Here is a 26,465-nt window from a genome sequence, read left to right as displayed (position 1 = left end):
ATTACAAAATTCATCCCAATCTGTCCAGTCACTTAATTGTGAAGGAGTAACAAACACACTAACTCGATGAAGAAGAAAATTAGCGATTTCTAGTTTCATGTAGCACAGATTGTGTAATATTTGTACGTGCAACAACATCATCTGCCCTCGTGTGTGCCTGTTACCAGCAGATACGCTTGTATATCATAATAAAATCCAGACTCACTAAAAGCCTATCTCATTCTACATGATGTCTCTCTGCCATACAGCATTTAAGTGACACCATTGTTGTGAGTCTTCAAGATTCTCAGAAGCTATGAGATATATATGACACTCAGTGGATGAAATGCAATGGACTTGTATGAAAGTATGGATTACACACTTTGAAGATTACATATGCATAATATTCATTTCACTGTATCATATTACGTAGGACATGTTAAATAATAAAAGCATTTTTGCAAATATGATAAAGTTCAAAAGTCAAAGAGTAAATACCTTTTTTTAAGAGTAATTACTGTTCCACATTTTGTGTTATATTCTTTCAATCAAAGAGTAAATAACTTTTTCTAAGAGTAATTATTGTTCTACAGTTCATATTATATTCTTCAAATCAATAAATATCTTATACTACACACTTTTAAAAGTAGTGTTTATATTAATTCAGGGTATAAGCTAATTCCATTCCAAATTTCTTCGAAATTTGTCCAGTGAAGGAGTAACAAACATACACACAAACGTTTGCATTTATAATATATATGGGACTACATATGTCATAACAGAACATGTATATCTTATAAAAATCATTAAAAACTGATAAGAACTGTATTAATTGCATTGCAGTTAATATTATTTAAATCCATAGTTGTTGCCAATGCCTCGGTAAATGGGTTTGATGTAATGGATTATTTTCACATGGATATTCATACACACATGGAGTAACAATGTCTGACACTATCACTTAGTGAGTGTTACTAGAATCTCATTGGGTGTCAAGAACCTTATGTAGCACAAATAAATAGATGGTCTAGTTCAAAAATTTAACAGTTATTGCACCAGTAGCATATATTTTCTGATGATGTCGCACATGTAAAGTGATGACTTACTGCAGTCCATGTTGACAGCAAGTTCACTGGACATCGAGATGCTGTAGTTGCCTATTTGATTCCCTTGGGTGTCGACACAGATCTTCCTGTAAGAGAATAAAATTGTCTGGTAAAGTAAAACTGTCATCAAAAAGGTTGATTTGATCACCACAGCATTTTGCTATATGCTGTGTGGCAAGATAAGATCTCTGGCAACTTGCGGCTCTTTTGCCAGCTTTCAAGTGCAAAGTGCAAACAGCTGCTGTCAGTACTACTTGAATGCTATAATCGATCTGACCAGGTGCAGTGCTGAGGCATTGTCATAGAAATGTAGGCAAAATCATGTTGCATGATTGGCCATGGTAGACACATGAAGCAGCTGTGAGAAGCCCACTATGACTAGTAGGGATCTATTTACACTATATGGACTATGGCATGGCATGGCATGGCCTTGTCTTCCTCAAACTTCTGAACTGATTTGTTTTGCCAGTTTCAGATGGACTGGTGGTACAACATGTCATTTATCATGGCCAGTAATAAAATATGCAATAAATATTAGAAAAAATAATCTGACCTATCGTGGACTGAATCCTGGACCTATGGATTTGTAATCTGACTCTTACCCACTTGACCCTCTAGACACACAGATTTCTCTGAGACATAAACAAGATTAGGCAGCTAACACAGATCATCTAAAAGGTACACCTACACTGGTGAGCCTGCATATTCTGACTTATCGCGAGACTGAATTCCACCTGGTTGCATTGCAGGCACGTGACACAGTAAGAAAAGTATTCAGGGTGCATCAAACCTTTTGAGTCAGACTGAAACAGGTGATAGTGGGTCCATAACTGACTATATCAAGATAGAGAACCAATGGCCAGAAATGCATATTTATTGTGTTATGGACATGCACAGCATATACCGCATAAAAACAACATAGCTTTTACTGATTGTTCAAACCAAAGATCGCCAGTCTCAGTGCATATATTGCAATGGCACCTGCACTTCTGTCACACTCTCATGAAGATCCCGGGTGTCTGTTGTACACTGGAACAGGCAAGGAATGATTAACAGTGTACAGCCCTGACCACAAAACAAACATATGGTACATAACTTAGCTCATAACATGTGTGTAATGTGATGACTGCGTGTATCACACTGGCATATTACTGTGTGATGCATGCACACCACTATCTCTGGTGTCAGTTGTCCATTGCATGAGTTAGCTTTTGATGTTCTAACAGCTTATGGGAATTCAGCCAGGTAATATTTACAGCGACCGCCGATATTTCGGAGGGAATACGCCCTGCTGTTTTCAAGGTACAAACTGCAATCGGCAATTAATGTACAACCAAATTTGAAAGCTCAGTTCTTGGAGTAATTCAGGAAAGATAAAACACACACACACACACACTGAACACTGGTGCCACCAAAGATGACCAGAATCAGAGGTATCAACAGTGAAAGACTACAAACTAGTGGGTGAGGTAACATTGACTCTGTCAATCTGTTTTTGACAAGGGAGACAGCAGGATTCCAAACAGAGTTTAAACAAAAACCTCCATCCCTGTTTACAAGGCTACTCACTAATTTAATCTCAACAGCTTCCTCAATAACACTGTCCCAATAGCTGGATGTGCATGCCACTAATCTCTATATTGTATCCAAACAATGGTCAGCAATAGGATATCTATTTGGCTACTGTAATCGTTTGTGCTATTTATGCTCAGTACATAGGTCCTCCACAGTCCTGATAGTCTGACCAATACATGCCATGTCACAGCTTCAAGGAATGCGATATACACCCACCTTGCGCAAACCAAGATCATCCTTAACAGAACCCAAAAGCACTCTAATTTTAGATGGAGGTCAGAAAACACATTTCATATCATATTTCCATAAAATATGACTGATCTTGTTGGAAGTGCTTCCTATGTAAGACAAAAAGACAGTAGACTTGGGTATCAACTCAGTATTATCATCAGTCATCCTATGCACAGTTGGTCGATAGCACAGCGCATGTTAAATCTGTCTTGTCTTATAACCATTCTAATGAAATGTAGCTTCATGATGGGCCAGCTCAGCTGACAAAGTCTCAGTGTCGGAAATGATATGTGCCCTGTGTAATAAGGTATGAAGTACTCCTTCAAGCTGAGCCAAATGGTGACAACTATCAGCCTGTAAATACAAGTCAGTGTGAATAAGTTCCTGGTAAACTGCATGTCCCAATGATCCATCAACCTTCTTCCTAACCAAAACATCAAGAAAGGGAAGGCAACCGTCCTGTTCCACTTCCATCGCAAAACGAATGTTCAGGTGGATTGAATTCAGATATTCTAAAAAGGCATTCCAATTCTCCCTACCTTGAGGCCAAACAACAAAAGTATCATCAACATATCTGAAGAAACAGGCAGGTTTCAAAGGCACCAGCTCCAATGAACATTCCTCGAAGTTTTCCATAAACAAATTTTCAATCACAGGAGACACAGGCTACCCATCACAACTCCATCTGTCTGCTTGTAATACTGGTCATTGAATAAAAAGTAAGGGCATGCCACCACATGTCTAAAGAGATTAGTTAATTCAACACCACACCTAATCTCAATCAACCACAACAACTCAGACGGAGTAACATGAGTGAAAAGAGAGACCACATGGAAACTTACTAAAATATCAGAGTCTTTTAATCACATTCCCTACAAACAATGTAAGAACTCAGCTGAGTTCCTGATATGATGTTCATACCGACCAACTTGTGGGCTTAACAGAGAAGTAAGATGCTTGGCTACACAATATGTCGGAGCACCAATATTGCTCAATATAGGACAGAAAATAAGCCCTTTCTTGTTTACCTTCAGAACGGCATATAACCTAGGGGGAACAGCACTACAGGTGTCAAGACTCTTGATAGCGTCCTGCGACAAACCACTTTTCTTCAGGAGGTTGTCGGTTTTTCTCTCAACACTTTTCATGGTGTCAGCATTGATCCTGCAAGTCAGATAATAAACACTGCATCTTTTGTGCATAATCCTGTTTGTTTAAAACAATGGTGGCATTGCTCTTGTCTTAGGTAAAGCAATAATGTCAGGATCAAATTTGAGAGAGATTACTCTTGGGTGGACGAGCCCTAGTCAACACACGACATGCATCCCTCCTTGTCTCCTCTGTTCCTGTTTGGATACTGGTCACCCTACATTATATAACAATACCAAGATATTGGCATACATATCCAGCTATTGGGACAGTGTTATTAAGGAAGCTGTTGAGATTAAATTAGTGAGCAACCTTGTAAACAGGGATGGAAGTTTTTGTTTAAACTCTGCTTGGAATCCTGTTCTCTCTCTTGTCAAAAATACAGAGGGACAGAGTCAATGTTACCTCACCTGCTAGTTCGTAGTCTTCCACCACTGATACCTCTGACTTTGGTCACCTTTATATTAAAAATGAAGAAATTCCTCCAGCTGTTGTTTTGGCAACTAGTTTCAATGTTGTAACAACGTCATCTTCAAGCCCATACACTTGTTGATGTCAACTGTGTGCGGCTGATACTAGACGTCAGTCACCTTTGGTGGCACTAATGTTCAGTGTGTGTGTGTTATATTTCCTGAATGACTCCAAGAACAGCGGTTTTAAATTTGCTTGTACATCACCTGTCAATTACAGTTTGTGCCTTGAGAATTGCGGGTTGTATTCCCACCAAAATATGGGTGGTCGCTGTAAATATTACCTGGCTGAATACCTGTAAGTTGTTTGAAAATTGTGTACGTTAGGAGAAAATCAGGTCTCAGCTTGTGATGTGTCCATGGCGATGTGTGTTATTGTGTACAGCACATAATGTGTAGTCAAAGGTGGAATATTACTTTTCATGAGTGTTTGGAGACGTGTGGTGTGGCAGGATGTAGTGCCTGTAAAGTGGCATGAATGTATAGAGAATGCTTCCCAACAGGCATCATCCTAATTTTGAGAAATTTATCTTCATGGATACTGTATTATGAGAATGGGATCATTTACGTCACAGAGAGCCAGCCAATGTTCCCACAAAAGACATGTCTGAGCACCAGGCTTTGAGGAAATGGTACTGCATCATATGACCAACTACCCAACAATGAACACTCGTCAACTTGCTCATGTAATTCGCACGTCAAAGGATACAGTGTGGAGAGTATTGGTGGAATGGGTATCATACCCCTATAATAAAGAATGTGTGCAAGCACTGTGGAGTGAGGATAAACTCCACGCCACTCTAACCTCTGTCAATGTGTGGGAGGGCATTGTCCAAGATCACCTAATAGGACCTTATTTGCTGATTTTCCAGACTGGTTCACATTACCTGGTGTTCATGTGAGATGTGCTGCCCCAGTTCTTGGAGACTTTACATCTTGTTGCCTGCAAAAGAATATGGTTTCAACACAATTGTGCACCAGTCCAATTTGATGTTAACGTCTGCAAGTGCCTGAACGACATATACCCTCATTGTTGGATTGGAAAAGGAGGTCCTGTCCCGTGGCCAGCACGATCATCGTATCTCACAACTCTGAACATTTTTCTCTGGAGTTATGTTAAGATGTTGGTGTGTGAAACCCCCATAGAAACAGATGAAGACGTGCTTGCTAGGGTTCAAGCTGCCTGGGCCCATCAACACCAAAATTGGACTGTTGATGACTGGAAACATGTTGCCTGGTCGGACAATTCTCGTTTCAAATTGTATCGAGCGGATGGACGTGTACAGGTATAGAGACAACCTCATGAATCCATGGACCCTGCATGTCAGTAGGGGACTGTTCAAGCTGGTGGATGGTGTGGGGCATGTGCAGTGGTTGTGATATGGGGCCCCTGATACGTCTAGATACGGCTCTGACAGGTGACACATAAGTAGTTGAGATTTGAGAGGCCTGGACCACTTGGCCCATTTTAACAAAATACCTAAAAATCATATACTTACACATAATTTTTATTAAAAATTCTCAAATTCCATCACTTTTTTAAAAATCCATGTTTTTTCCATGTGCGAACCCCTCTCATCTAAAAATCAACCTATTTTCCTCAAAAATCAACCTATTTTCCTCAAAAATCATCCTTACTTTATAATAAATCCCCAATTTTTTTCTGGAAAAGAGATTGATTTTTAGTTAAAAAACGATTTTTCACATGCGCTCACACATCACACATGCTATTTGCATGCCGCACACACGACATTAATTCATGTAAAACAGATGCTCACACAAAATAAAATAAAAATAAAAATTTATTGAATCATTTTTTTCTAATATAAATGGAGGTGAATGATCAAACTAAGAAATGTAAGCGCTGTGGCGACATCAAAGATCTAAACAGTTTCCATTCACATAAGTATACAAAAGATAAGCGCACTCATATGTGCATAGAGTGTTACAAAGAATATAACAGAAATCATTATCAAGCAAATAAGAATAAGAAGTTAGATAAAGTACTTTGTAAGTGTGGAAAATATGTATGTGCCTTTTATTATGAAAAGCATTTAAAATTACCATACCACAATCTTATAGAAAATTCTCTTTCTGAAATGGCAAAACATCCTCACCAAATACCCTGTTTCAGGTCTCTGTCCCTCTGTACGTCAGCTCTGCACTCTGCACTCTGAGTTAACAGAGCACTCCATTAATTCGGGCTGACACACATCACCCCTCTTTAGGACAGGTTTCAAACCCGCCCGGGGTATACAAAGGCGAGGGTGAAAAGGTTTTAGCTAAATGGCTAGCTCTCTCTGCACATAACGCTTTAATGACCTCCAGTAATGGCCACTCCCTTGGGTTAGCGCACTATACAGAGTTTGGCTGACAGTAAGAAGCTCGGACATTGTATATATAGTTGGTATTCGACTGACGAAGTTGTTTCTAAAATGTGGTTAATTTAAGTCAAAAATTAAGAAGTAATAGACTTTTTATGGTATTTATAACACATCAGTTTCCTAGTATGAATTAAAATGAACAGCTTCTGAGTAAGAGAAAGGTTTTAATTTTACTTATTAAAGAAATAATCAAATTAAAAGTATGAGTTGTGCCCCTGTATTTTCCCTATATGTATGTATGTGCTGCCATCTCTTGTGTAAGTCAGGAAACACTTGATCTTAGAGCCTGAGCATTTCTATCTGTAAAGATATTCTACTCAACATGATCCACAAACACTTCTACCTGTCAAGATATTCCACACAACTCTCGACTTCAGTTGGCATGTCAGGCATGTAAAATTTAATTTTGTTATAACTTTTTTATTTTTAGAGATAAACAAATTCTGATTGCATTTTTGGACAGCACTATTGCCCCTGAAAAACCGCTATCTGCAATACACGGAAGTAAGAAGGGTTGCGTAACTCGCAGAGGCAAGGGGTAAAAATTGCATCTTTTATTTCTCAGACAAATATCAACCGATTTTAAAAATTCAAAGTGCTAACATAATCTACATTAAAAGAGCTATCTAATAAAATAAGAAAAAAATAAAAGAAACATTATCTTAAACTTGAGATTTCAAAATTTTTCATTTTTATCGCACTTTTCTTTCTTAAAATATTTCACAATGAAATAGAAACATGCTGTGAATACATCAACGACTTTCTCTAATTTTTTATTCATTTATTTAATTAAACATTTTCGGTAAGAATTCTGTTAGATTTCTTTTCCCATACATAACTATATAAGCTAATGTTTTATCAGGTATCTTATCATTAAAGACAGCACATAACTTCATTGTTGTTTTCTGAGTTGCTAATACATTTTTTCTACGGGTCATATTTATAACATAAATAGGACAGTTGGTAGTAAAATTATATGGATTAACATCAATATCACCCTTCAACTGTGTAACACGTTTAAAATCTCTAAATGCATCATAAGCTTTCATAAAGTTATCTGGTGGATTCAAATTCCACATTTCCTGAGGAAAAACTTCATTTCTTCCATTCTTCAGATAAATGTTCTGCAGTTTAACATGATCAAATAGTGACGAATCTTTAAGCTGATTATTCTTTCTATCTGTTTGAAATACTACAAATATGAAGTAAGGCATATCAAATTCCATTGAATTATAAGAATTTGTGATGTCTAATTCAAAATGTTTGCTACCACTTAATCCAGCAACCTCTTGAGTCAGTAAATCATAAAAAGATATTGGAATCTTTGGATTTTTAAGTCTTTCTTGTTCTAATTCAAGTTCATATTCAGGTTCATATTTTACGATTAGAACTCTAATTTCCATACTTTTCACAACTATTTTACCTTCTTTTGGAAGTGTTCCAGCTACTACACTTCCATCTGCATTTGTACTAGACCATCTAAGAAGAGCATCAGTTACAGATGAACTCCATGTAAAAGATATAGTTAAATCACTCTCCCACATCATTTCTTTATAATCCTTGAAGAATCCTCGAAGCAATTCTAATGGATATAGAACTTCATTCTTCTTCCTAATTATTTTCCCATTGTTCATTATAATACCTTCCAAAGAGATGAAGTTAACTGAAGTAAAACTGTTGAGGAAATAAAAGGGTTCTCAATTCTAGAAAGGATATTATTCCCCTTCTTTATTGTTATCAAATCAAAAAGCTTTGTAACAAAATTGTCAATTAATTTTGCGTTTGTTATGCAGAAAAATCTGTTCCATCTTCATGAATAACATCAAAACTCATATACAGCTGAGTTCGATTAGGATGTAACCAACCATCACCGATATTGATATTAATCTCCACATCTTTGTTGGGAACATTCAGATTAAACTTACTCTTCTCGTTTACTGGAAATGACTGAAATTGATAGCTCTCGATTCTGTTCATTTATATAGGATTAAAAATACTCTTATTTCATTTCTAAAATAACTGTCACATCAGCTCCATTAAAATTGATTATTTCTTCATTCTCATCAGTTACAGTTATTACTATATCCTGAACTTTATCATGTATTGGTAAAAATAATGGATGACTCGGTTCATAAATAATGGGAGCACCAAACTCAACATTCGGCTTAAATGAAGCAATAATATTCGTTTCTCTGTGAAAATGATCACCATTTTTAACAAACATACCATCTGCTAAATTAAAGCTTACATTAATCAGTTCAAATGGAATAATTTTGGGAACATCAGTAGCAACAGTCTTTTCATTTCCATTAATAGTCTGATTACTAAAGCCTAACAGACTTCCAATACCATCCTTTACATCCACATATAATTTAACATCACTTTCAATAACAACTCTGTTCAATATTTCATCTGCTTTAATAGTGATATTAGTTTTCTTTGTGTGAATAAATTTCTCTAAATTCTTCAAACTATACTGCCCTTCTGGAATAACAATAGTCTCTCCATCACAATACAGTTTATTATTTTTAGCTGTAACATTTGGTGTGAGAAATGTTGAATAAAAGCCAACTAATGCAACTTGTTTAAACTCATCTCTTAATGGAACATTTAATCGTTTCTTCAGTACTGAAGACTTCACATTCAATAGAAATAGTCTACTCATTTAAATGATGAAAAATTTATCTAAATAAATGACTGACTGGGAACCGAAAATACGCCTAAAAGAAAAGAAAACGAAAAATAAGCATGGGGAATTATTACCTAACTCAATAAGATGTGCAATTATTGGTCCAAGTGGATGTGGAAAAACAACTCTAATGATCGATAACTATATATTAGCTCCAGGGTGGTTAAATTGGGATAAAATAAATCATTTGTATGTTTACTCTAAAAGTTTAGATCAACCTAAATATCAAGAGTTTATAAAAAAGTGTAATAAAATTGAAGAAAAAATTGATGACGAAATTGTTACTTTCATTGATAACAATGAAGATTCAATAAGTCTAGATGAATGTGAAGATAATTCAGTTGTTTTGTTTGACGATTTCATTCTTGAAAATCAGGACATTGTTAGAGAATACTTTACTAGAGTTGGACATAAAGGAATAGATTGTTTTTATTTAGCTCAGACATATTCCAAGATTCCAAAACAATTAGTGAGAGATAATCTCAACTTCTTGAATATATTTCGACAGGATGACACAAATTTGAATCACATTTATCACTAGTTTGTAGGTGGAGATCTGAAATTTGATGAGTTTAAAGAAATGTGTAGTAAATGTTGGAATGATGATTTTGGTTTTATTACAATAGATTTAACAAGGAAAGCGAATGATGGAAAGTACAGAGATAGAATAAAAAATATCTTGCTATGTAAACATAAACATCAAACATGAACATCAACATCAACGTGAATATTAAACACGTATGTTTAAGATGATTAATAAACATCAAACAGAAATGACAATATTTTCTCCTTAATAAATGTTCGCAAAGTACGATCACTCTAAGGAGGTTAGTAAGCATAGTGGTTATGATCCTGAAATTGTTAAGAAAGCAAAGAGAAATAGAAAGAAAAAAGGAGAGTTGAAAGAAGCTTTTCGAACATGGAAGAAACAACCAAGAAAAGAGTATGAGAAATATAAAAAAGAAGATCAGCCTGTTATTGATGCAATTCAACAAGTTAAGGAAGGAATTGAAGGCTTAGGTGATAATGTGTTGAAAGCAGTTGAAGAAAACAGAGAAGTTGAAAAACAGATGGTTCCTTACCATCATCATCATCAAGAAAATTATGATGATATATTTCCGATTCCTTCAACACCAACTGAAACATCATTTGAGAAAAGTTTATTCCCTAAAGATGATGATATTCCAAGTGTTTCTACTCCATCACCTCAAAAACAGAAACAACTTGAACAAATGCTGAAAAGTGTAGAACAAAATGAAAAACAAAAGATGAGTACGGAGAAATTATTGCCTCCAACTACCTATATTGGTCCAACAGTATCAAAATACCTTGGAGCTCTTAATGACAGAGCATTTGGGCTACGATTTGAAAATGGAAAACATTATATAGGCGATTCACAAGTTAAATTTAATAATGACACAATTTTAATCAAAGGGAAGGTTTACAAAGCAACAGATGATTTAATGAATCTCTTAACTCAAAATACTGTTAATGGTGATTGATATTATGAAGAAGATTTAGATACATATGAAGATATTTTACTATTAACTAATGCAATATTTCAAAACAATGATCCAGATTCCAAGAAACCCAAATCCAGTGTAAGTGATAAATATAATGAATTAATTAAACCAATATGGCAGAAACTGAGAAACAAATCAAGCCCAAAAAGATCTGGTGAAGGATTAATAAAAAAGTATACAGAGAACCTGTTGAATATGTTTGGATGAATGATGTGAGAGATTTAATGGATCAATTAACTGTTATTCATGGAGAAGAATTAGCTGGAAATAAAAACTTTCACAATGAAAAGGTGGCAATAACTAAAATGTTGACAAACAAATTTAATGACTTTATAATTAATAATCCTAAAGGTATTCCATATTTAATCAGATTTTTGAATAATTTACCACACACATTCTGGAAATCAGAGAAATATGGTAAAGGATTAGTCAACTGGGTTTTAAACAATGCACCATTTCCTGAGATGCATATTCCACGTTTTTCGTACTGTGGTCCATTTACGAAGTTAGAAGAAAGATTGGCACGTGGTGATAAAGGAATCAATCCATTAGATGAGGCTTGTAAAGAACACGATATTGCATATAGAGATAACAAAGATTTAAAGTCCCGACATGAAGCGGATAAAATTTTACAACTTAAAGCAAAAGAGAGAATGCACAGTTCAGATGCTGATTTGAAAGAGAAAATAGCAGCAACTGCTGTAAGAGGAATAATGTATGGAAAAAGAAAATTAGGAATGGGTATTGAAATGGATGATAATGGCTGGGGACTATAACATAAATTTTTATCTTAATTAAATGAAAACATTTTCAATTGACTATAATATTACTTTAGGTGGTAAAACTAAACCAAAATCTGTAAAGATAAAATTATCCAGAGATGAATTAAATAAATATGATTTCCTTGATAATTATTTAACTGATGTTCAGAAGAGACAAAAGTCTAATCAGATTAAAAAAGGTGGCTCTCTTATTCCAGTTATTAAAAAGATCTTTGAATACTTGAAACAAAAGAAAGAAGGTTCTGGTTTAAATGAACACGAAGGAGGTTTTCTCCCACTATTATTTGCGGCATTAGGTGCATTAGGATCATTAGCAGGAGGTGCTGCAGCAACTACAAGTGCAGTTCAGAAGAAAAAGAAAGAAGATGCTGAATTGGTAGAACAAAAGAGACATAATTTGGAGATGGAGAAGAAGAAAGGTACTGGGATTAAAAAAAAATTTTCAAAAAAATTATTGAGAACTATAAACATGCTTTAAGTAATTTTGATATAGAAAAATTAGTAAAAGAACTGAAAATTAAGAACTTTAGAGGTGTTTTCATGATTGATGAACTTCCATTAAAGCCAAATAAAATTGAATGAGGTATTGTAAATTTAGATACATCAGATCATGTTGGCACACACTGGATTTGTTATTATAAAAGCAGTAACAAGAAGTATGTGTTTGATTCATTTGGAGGAAATATTCCAACAGAATTGGTTAAATATTTAGGATCAGATGAGTTGTATTATAATGTAGAAAGGATTCAAAAATTCGATGATTATATTTGTGGACATTTATGTTTATTCGTTTTAAAACTGTTTTCCGATGGTTACAAGTTTGATGAAATTTTGAACTTAATAAATGGATATTTTTGGAAATAAGATATCTGAGACAAGTGATATAGTGTTACCCGATTTAGACAAGCTGAAAGATATAGAAAAGAATTTTCTCAATTTTCAAAAGTATTTTACAGATCATCTTAAGAAATCAAAGAGTTATATCAATTTTCTGGGAAGAAGAGTAGTTAATATAGCTGATCCAATAAGTGGTTATGATGCAGTTACAAAACAATATTTAGAGGAACAGATAGAGAATTTAGTTCCAAAATCTGAATATACAAGTCTTTTCACACAGTTTAGTAACTATTACAGTAAGAAAGAAATTAAGAAAGCTTTCTCAGATTACTTTACAAAAACAGATTTGCAACCATATATTACACAGATAGATAACTTTCAGGACAAGGTGTATGATAAGCAGATAATTGAATTCTTTTTTCTTACTGGAGATGAACAGAAGAAGTACAATTTTGAGTACAAATTTAAGCTAAAAAGAATCATGGTACTTGGTAAAAATATAAATAGTGATCTATTTATTCAAGATTTTGATATTGCTATAAGTATATTTGACAAACTAAGCTTAATCAACTCGGAAAGTCAATCTCTAGTAATAAGTAAAGGAAATTTTCTAATTATAACGCTTAAAGAATCAGTTAAAACAGTTCCTGTAGATGTTACAATTTACTTATTTGGGGAATTATTATCTGAAGATGAATCATCTTAACTTCTTTTATCTTTTTTTCACACTTATAAATGAATGTTCATATTTGGTGTTTGAAGTGTAGGAAGTATACAGAGACACATCATCCTCAAACAGTAACAACTAAAAATGGAAGACACAGGATTGAAGGTATTTGCACAGTATGTCAAAGCAAAAAGAGTAAATTCATTAAAAAAATTTTGTTTAGATCAAAATAAAGTTGGTTCTGGAAGTGTGAATATTCGTGAAGAAATTATTAACGAGTTACATAAACCAATGAGAAAAAATTTTCCTAGGAGAAGTGTTATTTCACTTGGTATTGATGATTTATGGCAAGCAGATTTAGTAGAAATGGATTATGGAAACTTGAAAGGAATTTCAAAAATAAATAAAGGCTACAAATATTTATTAACTGCAATTGATGTGTTTTCAAAATATGCATGGGCTATTCCAGTGAAAGATAAAACAAGTAGAAATGTGACTGATGCATTTGAAAGTGTCCTCAGCAAAAGATGCCCTAAAAATCTTCAAACTGATAATGGAAAAGAATTTTACAATACTGAATTTAAAATACTTATGAAACAATATGAGATTAATCATTATTCCACTTTTTCAGAGATGAAAGCATCAGTTGTAGAACGATTTAACAGAACACTTAAAGAGAAAATGTGGAAACAATTTGCACTTCAAGGTAATTATAAATGGATAGACATAGTTTCAAAACTAGTTGATGGCTATAATAATACAATTCATTCAACAATAAAGATGAAACCAAAAGATGTGAATAAATTTAGTTTTAACCTTACTAATGTTGTATTTCATAGAAAGCCTGGGTTTAAAATAGGAGATAGGGTAAGAATTAGTAAACTTAAAGGTATTTTTGAAAAGGGGTGTACAGCCAACTGGTCAACAGAAATATTTGAAATATATGATGTAGTTTTTTCTAATCCAGTCACATACAAATTAAAAGATAGTAGTGGAGAGGAAATAAAAGGTTCTTTCTATGAATATTAATTACAGAGAACAAAATATCCAGATGTTTATCTTGTAGAGAAGGTTTTGAGAAAGAAGGGTGATAAAGTCTATGTTAAATGGTTAGGTTTTGACCATTCTCACAACAGTTGGGTAAATAAAGATAATGTTATTTTATAATTTTTTTATTTTTTTCTAATTTCTCTCTATTGTTTTCCAGACTTAAAGTCTTTTACTTTTCCTTCAACAATTTTCTACCATCTTAAATGAAAATATTATTCGTGATATCACTGTTAATGAAGCTAGCATTAGGGGAAAGAAATAGTGATGAGGATAAAGTTACAAAATACTTACAGGAGTATGGCTATCTTGAAGTGGATTCTTCAACCTTTGATGAACTTTCAGATATTAAAAATGCCTTAATTTCATTCCAAAAGAAATTTGGTTTGAAACCTACAGGTGAAATAGATGATGAAACTTTGGAATTGATAAATAGACCTAGGTGTGGAGTTGAAGATCACGCAATATCTTTTACTTCACATATTGCTAAATGGAATAAGAAAACTGTTAAATGGTATTATGCAGGTTCATCCAAAAGAATGAAAGAATTAGCTGAAATTGCTTTTAATACCTGGAAAGAACATACAGATCTAATTTTTGAATAAGATAATTCAAGTTACGATATTATTATTTCAAATAAAAGACGTTTGCACAGAAAAGAATCAAGTGGACAACACTATTGTCCAAAGCCATTTGATGGTAAATCGGGTGTACTAGCTCATGCTAACTATCCAAATTCTAATAATGATGTTGTAGAAATTCATATGGATCAAGATGAAGATTGGTACTTTGAGATTGATACAAATACTCCAAAAGAGAAGATAAACTTTTATGCAGTTTTAGTTCATGAAATTGGTCATACATTAGGAATTCCTCATTCAGCAGAAAATACCTCAATCATGTATCCATTATATAACAGTTCCAATATTGAATTAAGTAAAGATGATATTCTTGTAGTACAAAGCTTATATGGGAAAACAGTTGTAGGAGATGATGATGAGGAAGATGAGGAGACTGATGATGAAGAAAAAGATTCTCCAGAATTATGGAAACTGAGTAATAAAATTAAAAACTTTCTGATTGTTGATCAGGTTCTATATATTTACTATGAAAAATGGGTTTGGATAATGGATTTGGATAATTTAGATATACATACTAGGCTACAACTTATAAGTGATTAGTTAACATTTCTTCCAAAAGGATTTAAAAATATAACTGCTGCATATCAAAGACCATCTGGAGATGTTATTTTATTCATTGACAACAAACTGTATATAATGGAAATACCCTCTTTTAGGTTAAAATTTGGTTATCCAACATCTTTAACATCTCTTTCATTACGAAAAAATGTAATTCTACATTCAGCTGTGAACACATATTCTGGTAAAAGCTTTATATTTTTTGATGATGTTTATTATGTAGAAATTGATGAATGTAAGGGAATAAGTAAAAAATATGGGCGTATTACAAAAGAATTTTCAGGAATACCTCCAGGTATAGAATCTAGTTTCAGATATACAAATGGATTATTATACTTTATTAAAGATAAAACATTCTATGAGTGTAGTGAATTTACAAATTCTGTTGTTAGAGCAGGTAAATTTGATCTTTCATTATTTGGAATAGATTGTTCAAAATCTACTTCCAAGATGTTGGATATCATAAGCAATTTGAAAGAATCACTTAATCAATTAGAGAATTTCAACTAATGTCATTTATGTTGTTGATTTACTATAATGACCATATGGTAATGTATCTATTTTATTTTCTAAAACAATTCTTTTATTATCATGAGGACTTAAACCTTTTTTATTTACTTCTACAGTATATATCTCATGTTTCTAACTTCTAATGAGATTCATTGTTCTGTATTGTTCCCTATTATTAAAGAGGCAATCTTTATAATCTTCTAACGATATTTTATTTTTCACCACACATTTCTTCACACCTTTAGATTTTTTATTCTCTTTTTCGTCTACTTTATAGGCATACATTTCTGCTCTTAAACCCACAAATTCTGTCATAATTTTTCCACTACACTCATCTTTCATCTTACCCAAAACTTTCCTATTGACTTGTGGTATGTCATACTCATTATCTTTTGGATAGTCACTTGTATCAAATAGTTCTACCATATCTTTGATATGTTTGTAGAAGTCTTCAGTCTTTATGTTATATATGAATGAGTCAGTGCCTTGATAACACAATTCAATATCATCTCCATATTTAGGTTTCATAATATTGTAATGGAAATCATACGTCAGTTCTTTTGATAAGTCTAAAATACTCATACCCACATATATTGGCTTTTTGAACTGTATTTTTATCTTCTGCATATGTATTGCAACCAAGTTTTCATTGAATATTGTTCTAGACTTGAAATTTGGTTTAGCTATTAATATATCACATTCTTCAGCATCAGATACTAACTTTATATCCACTCTGTTTCTTATATTTTCCATCGTTTTCCCAAACACTGAATTATTCATCAGTTTATAGAAATCTTTCTCAAACTCGTTTGTTGCTTCGGTTCTCATTTGAGTATTCAAATCTATGTATTTCTTTAACCAATCTGACTGTTTAAATTTGAGAATTCTATGAATCTTTGTCATCTTTATCCCCAGTTTTAAATACTGTTTTAAATTTCTGTAATGTATCACATATTTCATTTTGTTTTGTAATGTTGTTATTAGTTTTGACTGTTTTGTTCCTGGAACAAGTTTATTTTCTGGAGCAAGTGGAAGATCTTTATGTTCATCATGTAATTGTTTTGGATATTCTAAATCCACTTCAAGAATGTATCCATATTCAGAATTATCTTCCATTTTCATAATGTTTTTTCTCCAATAGTTTACATGAAATTGAGGATAGTTTAACCATTCAAATTCACCATAAGGTAAATACTGTGACATTGCCCATCCATATAGATTATTAGCATCAAGATACATTAAATAATTTGAGTCTTTTTCTTTATCAAAATCTTTTAAATATTTGTTATTTGCTTTTACATATCTCTTACAGCATTGTGATATTCCACCTCTAATTCCATTTTCAATCATCAGTATCATATCATAATCATGTAATAAATCAAGAGGTTGTTTAGTCATTTTCAACATTGCATCCCAACTTAATCCTGGTGCTGTATAATACCAAGCTGGATCCAAACTATACGCTTTCATACAAGTTTCTCTGAAGTTTTCAAATACGTCAGCTAATAATAGAACATCAGTTTTTAGATATAAATCATGATATTCTCCAAGACTTTTAATATTAAATTTCTGCCAAACTAATTTTCCATGTTCATAATCTTCATCACTTATGTCACAGTCGTTTAGTTTACATAGAATTCAGTTTTTGATGGTAACTGTGTTTCTTCAAATCTTTTCCAACTGTCCATGTAATCATATGGATAAACACCTTTTCTGATAACCAGATCCACTTTACCTTCTGGAAAGAACTTTTTGGTATTTTCCATTTGATCTTTCTTCAAATTAGATGAGAGTTTATCTAAAGAAGAAGCCATGAATCTGAATGAATCTAAGAACTTCATCTTTATATTTTTAGTACATTTTCCAAAGCTTATGTATTTTTCTTCATTATTTGGAATCAAATCTATTGGTTTCTCATCATATCCAAGTTCTTTTACAAATAAGTGTGAATCATATCCTGATAGATTGTGGAGATAAATGGGGACAAATCTTGGTAACTGATAACGCAGGTTACAGTAACTATGAGCAGCACCTCTGAATAAACCAGTTAAATGATCATGGTCACGAACTTTTTTAATATTTTCATTTACTTTATCATTGAAAGAATCTAATTGCTTATTGTTATATTCTAATGACTTTTTATATCTTTGTACCTCCTCATTACTTTCATCTAGATTTCTTTTTCTTAATGACTCTAATTTACCATTAACATGTTTTATTTTATTTTCAATTTGTTGTTTTAATCTCATCAATATTGGAGGTAATTCATTTAATTTACCTTCACAGATATGACATATCTCTGCCTTAGAATATGCTTTTCTCTCATCTTTTGTAAGTGGTTTCATAGGTTCTTTCTCAGAATAAATGTTACCTATTTGTTCTAATTCTTTCTTAATCATCTCAATGAATTTACTTTTGGCATCTGGACCTCTATACACAACAGGATCTTTATAATGTCCATGAACATACTTTATGTAGTAGCAGAATCCACATGGTTCATGTTTCTGATACTTCATCGTATATGATTCATCTGGATTTGGTTGACATGTGTCAATTTTTGGTAACAAGCTCTCAAAATCTGCATATATCACAAAAGGAACTTTCATAGTATTCTGATAATTTTTGAATGTGATAATTTCCCCATTTTGTGGAAGTTCTACTCTAACTGGTTTATTTACTAAGCAATCTGGAATATGTTTATCCAGTTTTTCCTTAGAATTGAAATGGAGTAAACACATATCACAAATGAATTTCCTACCATTGTGTTTTGTAATCTGCATAGATGTTAATTTCGATAAGTCTTTAATCCAACAATAATGTCCATTATCTTCTTCTTTAAAATATAATAGGTTAATGTGCTTATCTTTCTTTTGTTTTGTAATTTTTAGTGGATAGACATTAAATCTATCATCATAAGAATAAACATTGAAGGAGATATTCAGAACATTTTCTATTTTTGCAACAGCTTCTATTTTAATTGGATATTGGAATTTACTTAATTTCTCATCGATTTCCAGTCCAACATTTTTATAATTTGAAAGTCTGTCTACATGGTGTTTTGCAGGAAATAATGCTGATTTTATAGACCAAAGAAAGCATTTTTGATCTTTATTTTTAACATTAATGCAAGCTTTTTTGTCTTTTATTGTTTTTGGTAATTCAATATAAGATGATCCCCTTAGAGGATTATGTCTGTTAATTGCTAGTTGTAGTCCAATAACTCTTTCTAATGTCCACCCTGATCCTCTTGCTTGAAATTCAGTTAGTCTTGGTAACATTTCTCTTTTAGCACTCTTAAAAAACTTTTTGATGTCTTTTTCATGAGTAATTGTTTGATTGTATGACTGAAATTGAAATGTCCAGCCTTGATTGTTATTGGGTAGTTTAAAATCGCAGAATAACTGCATATTCACTTTTAAGCCATTATGAATCTTGAGATTATCTTTAATTAACTGAAACATATTATGTTCAATAGAAGTAAGGAAATATCTTGGATCTATCAAGTTTTCAGTATTTTCAATATTAATGGTCTGTAATCTATTTTCAAAAGCTTTCCAAACTAAATAAGTTTGGTTGTTATTTCTTTCTCTAGGTTTTTCAAGTACATTTGTTGAGAATGGGAATATTTCCTTCAATTCTTTAGATTCAGGTTCATAAATTTCATTTACATTTTCATCATAGTATGGTAGTGCATAAAAGTTTTTTCTGATCCTCTCATTATTTAAATTATAGATTATGAACTGGATTAATTCATCTTACCATAATCTATAGTAATGAGTGTATCCTTTCCTTCTACAGAAGTCACGTAGCTGTGCTACTGTGTATCTCTCCATCTCTATTTATAAGAATAAAAAAATACTCAGAAAAAAATCAAGGAAGTAATAAGTGCCTTCTTTAATTGAAGAAAGTCTCAGAATCCTTTCTATTTATATGAATAAAAATTATTCAATATATTTCAGAAACAGAATTTTCTATAAGATTGTGGTATGGTAATTTTAAATGCTTTTCATAATAAAAGGCACATACATATTTTCCACACTTACAAAGTACTTTATCTAACTTCTTGTTCTTATTTGCTTGATAATGATTTCTGTTATATTCTTTGTAACACTCTATGCACATATGAGTGCGCTTATCTTTTGTATACTTATGTGAATGGAAACTGTTTAGATCTTTGATGTCGCCAGAGCACTTACATTTCTTAGTTTGATCATTCACCTCCATTTATATTAGAAAAAAATGATTCAATAAATTTTTATTTTTATTTTATTTTGTGTGAGCATCTGTTTTACATGAATTAATGTCGTGTGTGCGGCATGCAAAATATCATGTGTGATGTGTGAGCGCATGTGAAAAATCGTTTTTTAACTAAAAATCAATCTCTTTTCCAGAAAAAAATTGGGGATTTATTATAAAGTAAGGATGATTTTTGAGGAAAATAGGTTGATTTTTGAGGAAAATAGGTTGATTTTTAGATGAGAGGGGTTCGCGCATGGAAAAAACATGGATTTTTAAAAAAGTGATGGAATTTGAGAATTTTTAATAAAAATTATGTGTAAGTATATGATTTTTAGGTATTTTGTTAAAATGGGCCAAGTGGTCCAGGCCTCTCAAATCTCAACTACTCACATACATAAGCAATCTGTCTGATTATCTGCATCCATTCATGCTTATTGTATGTTCTGGCGGACTTGGGCAATTCAAGCAGGAAAATGCGACACCCCATATGTCCAGTACTGCTATTGAGTGGCTCCAGGAACACTACTCTGAGTTTAAACACTTTCGCTGGCTACCAAACTCCTCAGACATGAACATTATGGGGCATATCTGGCACGCCTTGCAACGTGTTGTTCAGAAGAGATCTCCACCTCCTCGTATTCTTACGGGTTTATGGACAGCTCTGCAGGATTCATGGTGTCAGTTCCCTCCAGCACTACCTCAGACATTAGTCGAGTCCATGCCACGTTGTGTTGCGGCACTTCTGTGTGCTTGCGTTGGCTCTACACGATATTAGGCAGGTGTACGAGTTTCTTTGGCTCTTCAGTGTGCAACAAATATGCAGTTCCGACCATTGGTTCCCTATCTCAATATAATTCGGAGTGGACCCACTATCAACTGTTTCAATTTGACCCGAAAGGTTTGAGAGACCCTATAAAATCATAGCAGAGACGAATGGGGAGTCATTCTATCGACGACACGGGCCGCAAATGGGGGAGCTGCAGACAGAAGCTACTATTCTTGGTGATGCAAAAAGAAGCCGAGGTGAACATACAGAAAAGCTTGCGTGCATTGTGTGGTAATGATACAAATGATAGCAGTTCTGTTGGGTGATGGTTACAGAGCGTTAAAGCGTCAGGAAGTGCAGAAACTGAGCCCGAAGATCGGCCATATTCGGGGCATCCTGTCACAGCCACTGCTCCCGACGTGACGAATTGGGCGCATGACATTAATCGTGCAGTTGGTGCATTACGGACGCATAATAACTCGACAATTGGCCCTACAGCACAGCCAGCCGTTGCCGAACTTCACGCATTCAGGGTGCGCGGGCCGTGGGCAGGCCATGTTCCAGCCTGTCTCGCTCGAATTTGCTCGGTCTTTCTCGGAAGTATCTGGTACAGCGCGACATTTCATTGAGTATTGCGCTGTGGCATTTTTCGGTCGACACAACTCACTTCAGTTCGTCACGTGACACCTCCTTTTTTAATATTGATACCTAGGAATAAAACTAATTCTTTCACGCAGGATACGTGAAAACTTTGGACCAGTGATGAATGACTGTTTATTCTTAGTCAGGTATAGAACCTTCTTGAATATAGTCTGGGTGATTTGCGCGCCCTGAGTTAGGCTGCTTCAAGACATATACATAATTTCTAAATTTAATACACTGCTGCCCATTAAAATTGCTACGCCACGAAGATGACGTGCTACAGACGCGAAATTTAACCGACAGGAAGAACATGCTGTGATATGCAAATGATTAGCTTTTCCGAGCATTCACACAAGGTTGGCGCCGGTGGCGACACATGCAACGTGCTGACATGAGGAAAGCTTCCAACCGATTTCTCATACACAAACAGCTGTTGACCGGCGTTGCCTGGTGAAACGTTGTTGTGATGCCTCGTGTAAGGAGGAGAAATGCGTACCATCACGTTTCCGACTTTGATAAAGGTCGGATTGTAGCCTATCGCGATTGCGGTTTATCGTATCGCGACATTGCTGCTCGCGTTGGTCGAGATCCAATGACTGTTAGCAGAATATGGAATCGGTGGGTTCAGGAGGGTAATACGGAACGCCGTGCTGGATCCCAACGGCCTCGTATCACTAGCAGTCAAGATGACAGGCATCTTATCCGCATGGTTGTAACGGATCGTGCAGCCACGTCTCGATCCCTGAGTCGACAGATGGGGATATTTGCAAGACAACCACCATCTGCACGAACAGTTCGACGACGTTTGCAGTAGCATGGACTATCAGCTCGGAGACCGTGGCTGCGGTTACTCTTGACGCTGCATCACAGACAGGAGCGCCTGCGATGGTGTTCTCAACGACGAACCTTGGTGCAAGAATGGCAGAACGTCATTTTTTCGGATGAATCCAGGGTCTGTTTACAGCATCATGATGGTCGCATCCGTGTTTGGCGACATCGCGGTGAAAGCACATTGGAAACGTGTGTTCGTCATCGCCATACTGGCGTATCACCCGGCGTAATGGTATGGGGTGCCATTGGTTACACGTCTCGGTCACCTCTTGTTCGCATTGACGGCACTTTGAACAGTGGACGTTACATTTCAGATGTTACGTCCCGTGGCTCTACCCTTCATTCGATCCCTGCGGAACCCTACATTTCAGCAGGATAATGCACGACTGCATGTTGCAGGTCCTGTACGGGCCTTTACGGATACAGAAAATGTCCGACTGCTGCCCTGGACAGCACATTCTCCAGATCCCTCACCAATTGAAAACGATTGGTCAGTGGTGGCCGAGCAACTGTCTCGTCACAATACGTCAGTCACTAATCTTGATGAACTGTGGTATAGTGCTGAAGCTGCATGGGCAACTGTACCTGTACACGTCATCGAAGCTCTGTTTGACTCAATGCCCAGGCGTATCAATGCCGTTATTACGGCGAGAGGTAGTTAGTTGTTCTGGGTACTGATTTCTCAGGATCTATGCACCCAAATTGAGTGAAAATGTAATCACATGTCAGTTCTAGTATAATATATTTGTTCAATGAATACCTGTTTATCATCTGCATTTCTTCTTGGTGTAGCAATTTTAATGGCCAGTAGTGTACTTGACATTTTGTTTTAAGCCTTTAACATAAGATTATATCTCTTAATGTGTGATTGTGACAGCAGTTTACATTTTTCAGTCCGATCAATAACTGTGTGAAATACTGAAAACGAACCTTATGTTGCCCTTGGGAGCCGTTAGATAGGTAACCTGCAACTGGATCTGGGTGATTATTTTAGCCCATTAGTAATATATTGGGTTGTTGGATAAGTTCGTAGCGTTTTCTCATAAGTGTAATAAAAATAATAGATACATATAACAGAGACTTTAGCTATCAATATTATATTCTCCTTCACTATTTACATCAGTCTGCCAACGCTGAGGTAACTTTTTAACTCCGCGACTGTAGAAATCACGTGGTTTTGATGCGAAGAACTCATCGAGCCATGTTCGGCGCACATTTTCATCCGGAAAGGAATTTTCTTGAAGGCTGTTCGACAGAGAGCGGAAAAGGTGAAAATCCGAGGGCGCAATATCAGAATGAGATGGGTGCGGAACGACTTCCAACTCACCTCCAGTTTAGCGTTTTTTGTGAGTCTAGCAGAATGCGGGCAGCCATTATCGTGGAGTAGCATCACTTCACGCAGTCTCTCATTTACATGTACATTATACTCCGCAAACCACCTAATGGTGTGTGGCGGAGGGTACTTTTGTACCACTAACTGAGCCCTTCAACCCTGATCCACTCGCGAATAGTGCTTGGGAAGAATGATTGTCGGTAAGCCTCTGATTTCTCGTTTTCTCCTCGTTATCACTACGCGAGACGTATGTTGGGGGAAATGATACGTTGTCGGACTCTTTCCGGAAAGTGCTCTCTCGAAATTTCGATAGGAAATCTCTCCGTGATGCACAACGCCTCTCTTGTAAAGAATCGGTCGAACAAGCGTCTTATAAGCCACTTACTTCGTGGATGAGTTATATTTCCTTAAGATTCTACGTATGAATCTGAGTCTGTCATTTACTTTTCCCACTATTTGTTTTATGTGGTCATTCCACTTAAGGTCGATTTGGATACAGCGGTTTGCCATCTATAGTGTAGATGTACAGTAGCGGATTTCTTTTCCTATGTATGCGCAATATGTCACAGTTATTTACGTTCAGGGTCAACTGCCAGAGACTGCACCATTCTTCAATTCTCCGCAGGTCATACTACAAATCGTTACAATCTCCTGGCGTAGCTACATTGTAATAGACAACGGCATCATCTGCGAACAGTTTTAAAGAGCATCCGACGCTTTGTACTAGATCATTTTGTACCTACATCTACATCTACATCCATACTCCGCTAGCCAACTGACGGTGTGTGGCGGGGGGTACCTTGAGTACCTCTATCGTTTCTCCCTTCTATTCCAGTCTCGTATTATTCGTGGAAAGAAAGATTGTCGGTATGCCTCTGTGTGGGCTCTAATCTCTCTGATTTTATCCTCATGGTCTCTTCGCGAGATATACGTAGGAGGGAGCAATATACTGCTTGACTCCTCGGTGAAGGTATGCTCTCGAAACTTCAACATAAACCCGTACCGAGCTACTGAGCGTCTCTCTTGCAGCGTCTTCCACTGGAGTTTATCCATCATCTCCGTAACTCTTTCGCGATTACTAAATGATCCTGTAACGAAACGCGCTGCTCTCCGTTGGATCTTCCCTATCTCTTCTATCAACCCTATCTGATACGGATCCCACACCGGTAAGCAGTATTCAAGCAGTGGGCGAACAAGTGTACTGTAACCTACTTCCTTTGTTTTCGGATTGCATTTCCTTAGGATTCTTCAAATGAATCTCAGTCTGGCATCTGCTTTACCGACGATTAATTTTATATGGTTATTCCATTTTAAATCACTCGTAATGCCTACTCCCAAATAATTTACGGAATTAACTGCTTCCATTTGCTGACCTGCTATATTGTAGCTAAACGATAAAGGATCTTTCTTTCTATGTATTCGCAGCACATTATACTTGTCTACACTGAGATTCAATTGCCATTTCCTGCACCGTGCGTCAATTCGTTGCAGATCCTCCTGCATTTCAGTACAATTTTCCATTGTTACAACCTCTCGATATACTACAGCAACATCCGCAAAAAGCCTCAGTGAACTTCCGATGTCATCCACAAGGTCATTTATGTATATTGTGAATAGCAACGGTCCTATGCCACTCCCCTGCGGCACACCTGAAATCACTCTTACTTCGGAAGACTTCTCTCCATTGAGAATGACATGCTGCATTCTGTTATCTAGCAACTCTTCAATCCAATCGCACAACTGGTCTGATAGTCCATATACTCTTACTTTGTTCATTAACGACTGTGGGGAACTGTATCAAACGCCTTACGGAAGTCAAGAAACACGGCATCTACCTGGGAACCCGTGTCTATGGCCCTCTGAGTCTCGTGGACGAATAGCGCGAGCTGGGTTTCACACGATCGTCTTTTTCGAAACCCATGATGATTGCTACAGAGTAGATTTCTAGTCTCCAGAAAAGTCATTATACTCGAACATAATACGTATTCCAAAATTCTACATCTGATCGACGTTAGAGATATAGGTCTATAGTTCTGCACATCTGTTCGACGTCCCTTCTTGAAAACGGGGATGACCTGTGCCCTTTTCCAATCTTTTGGAACGCTACGTTCTTCTAGAGACATACGGTACACCGCTGCAAGAAGGGGGCAGTTCCTTCGCGTACTCTGTGTAAAATCGAACTGGTATCCCATCAGATCCAGCGGCCTTTCCTCTTTTGAGCGATTTTAATTGTTTCTGTATCCCTCTGTCATCTATTTCGATATCTACCACTTTGTCATCTGTACGACAATCTAGAGAAGGAACCACCATGTGGTTATCATTAATCTTTTCATATTTAACACGTTATGAGACGGAAACGTTATAACACGGAAACTAATTACCGTACGAGGATCAGACTTGGTGGCATTAATCTCAAGGACATGGGGAAGAAAAATAATGCAGAATCAGTTCAGTTGAAACACTTTTAATGTGCTGCTAAGGTACATCATACCATTAAATACCGGTA

At 35.3% G+C, this 26,465-nt stretch overlaps 1 protein-coding gene across 1 annotated transcript in view; it reads right to left on the bottom strand.

Moving 5' to 3' along the window:
• Window positions 1-26,465, bottom strand: part of LOC126198743 (uncharacterized) — a 213,109-nt gene that overhangs the window by 46,101 nt on the left and 140,543 nt on the right. The window contains exon 9 of the mRNA XM_049935293.1: window positions 1,086-1,171. Coding sequence (XP_049791250.1) covers window positions 1,086-1,171 — 86 coding nt within the window. The remainder of the gene's footprint in view (window positions 1-1,085; window positions 1,172-26,465) is intronic.

The sequence above is a fragment of the Schistocerca nitens genome, chromosome 8, assembly GCF_023898315.1.
Source record: "Schistocerca nitens isolate TAMUIC-IGC-003100 chromosome 8, iqSchNite1.1, whole genome shotgun sequence".
Classification (NCBI taxonomy): Eukaryota; Metazoa; Arthropoda; class Insecta; order Orthoptera; family Acrididae; genus Schistocerca; species Schistocerca nitens.
The sequence above is the reverse complement of the archived record's forward strand: the minus strand, read 5'-3'. Positions and strand labels throughout refer to the sequence as shown.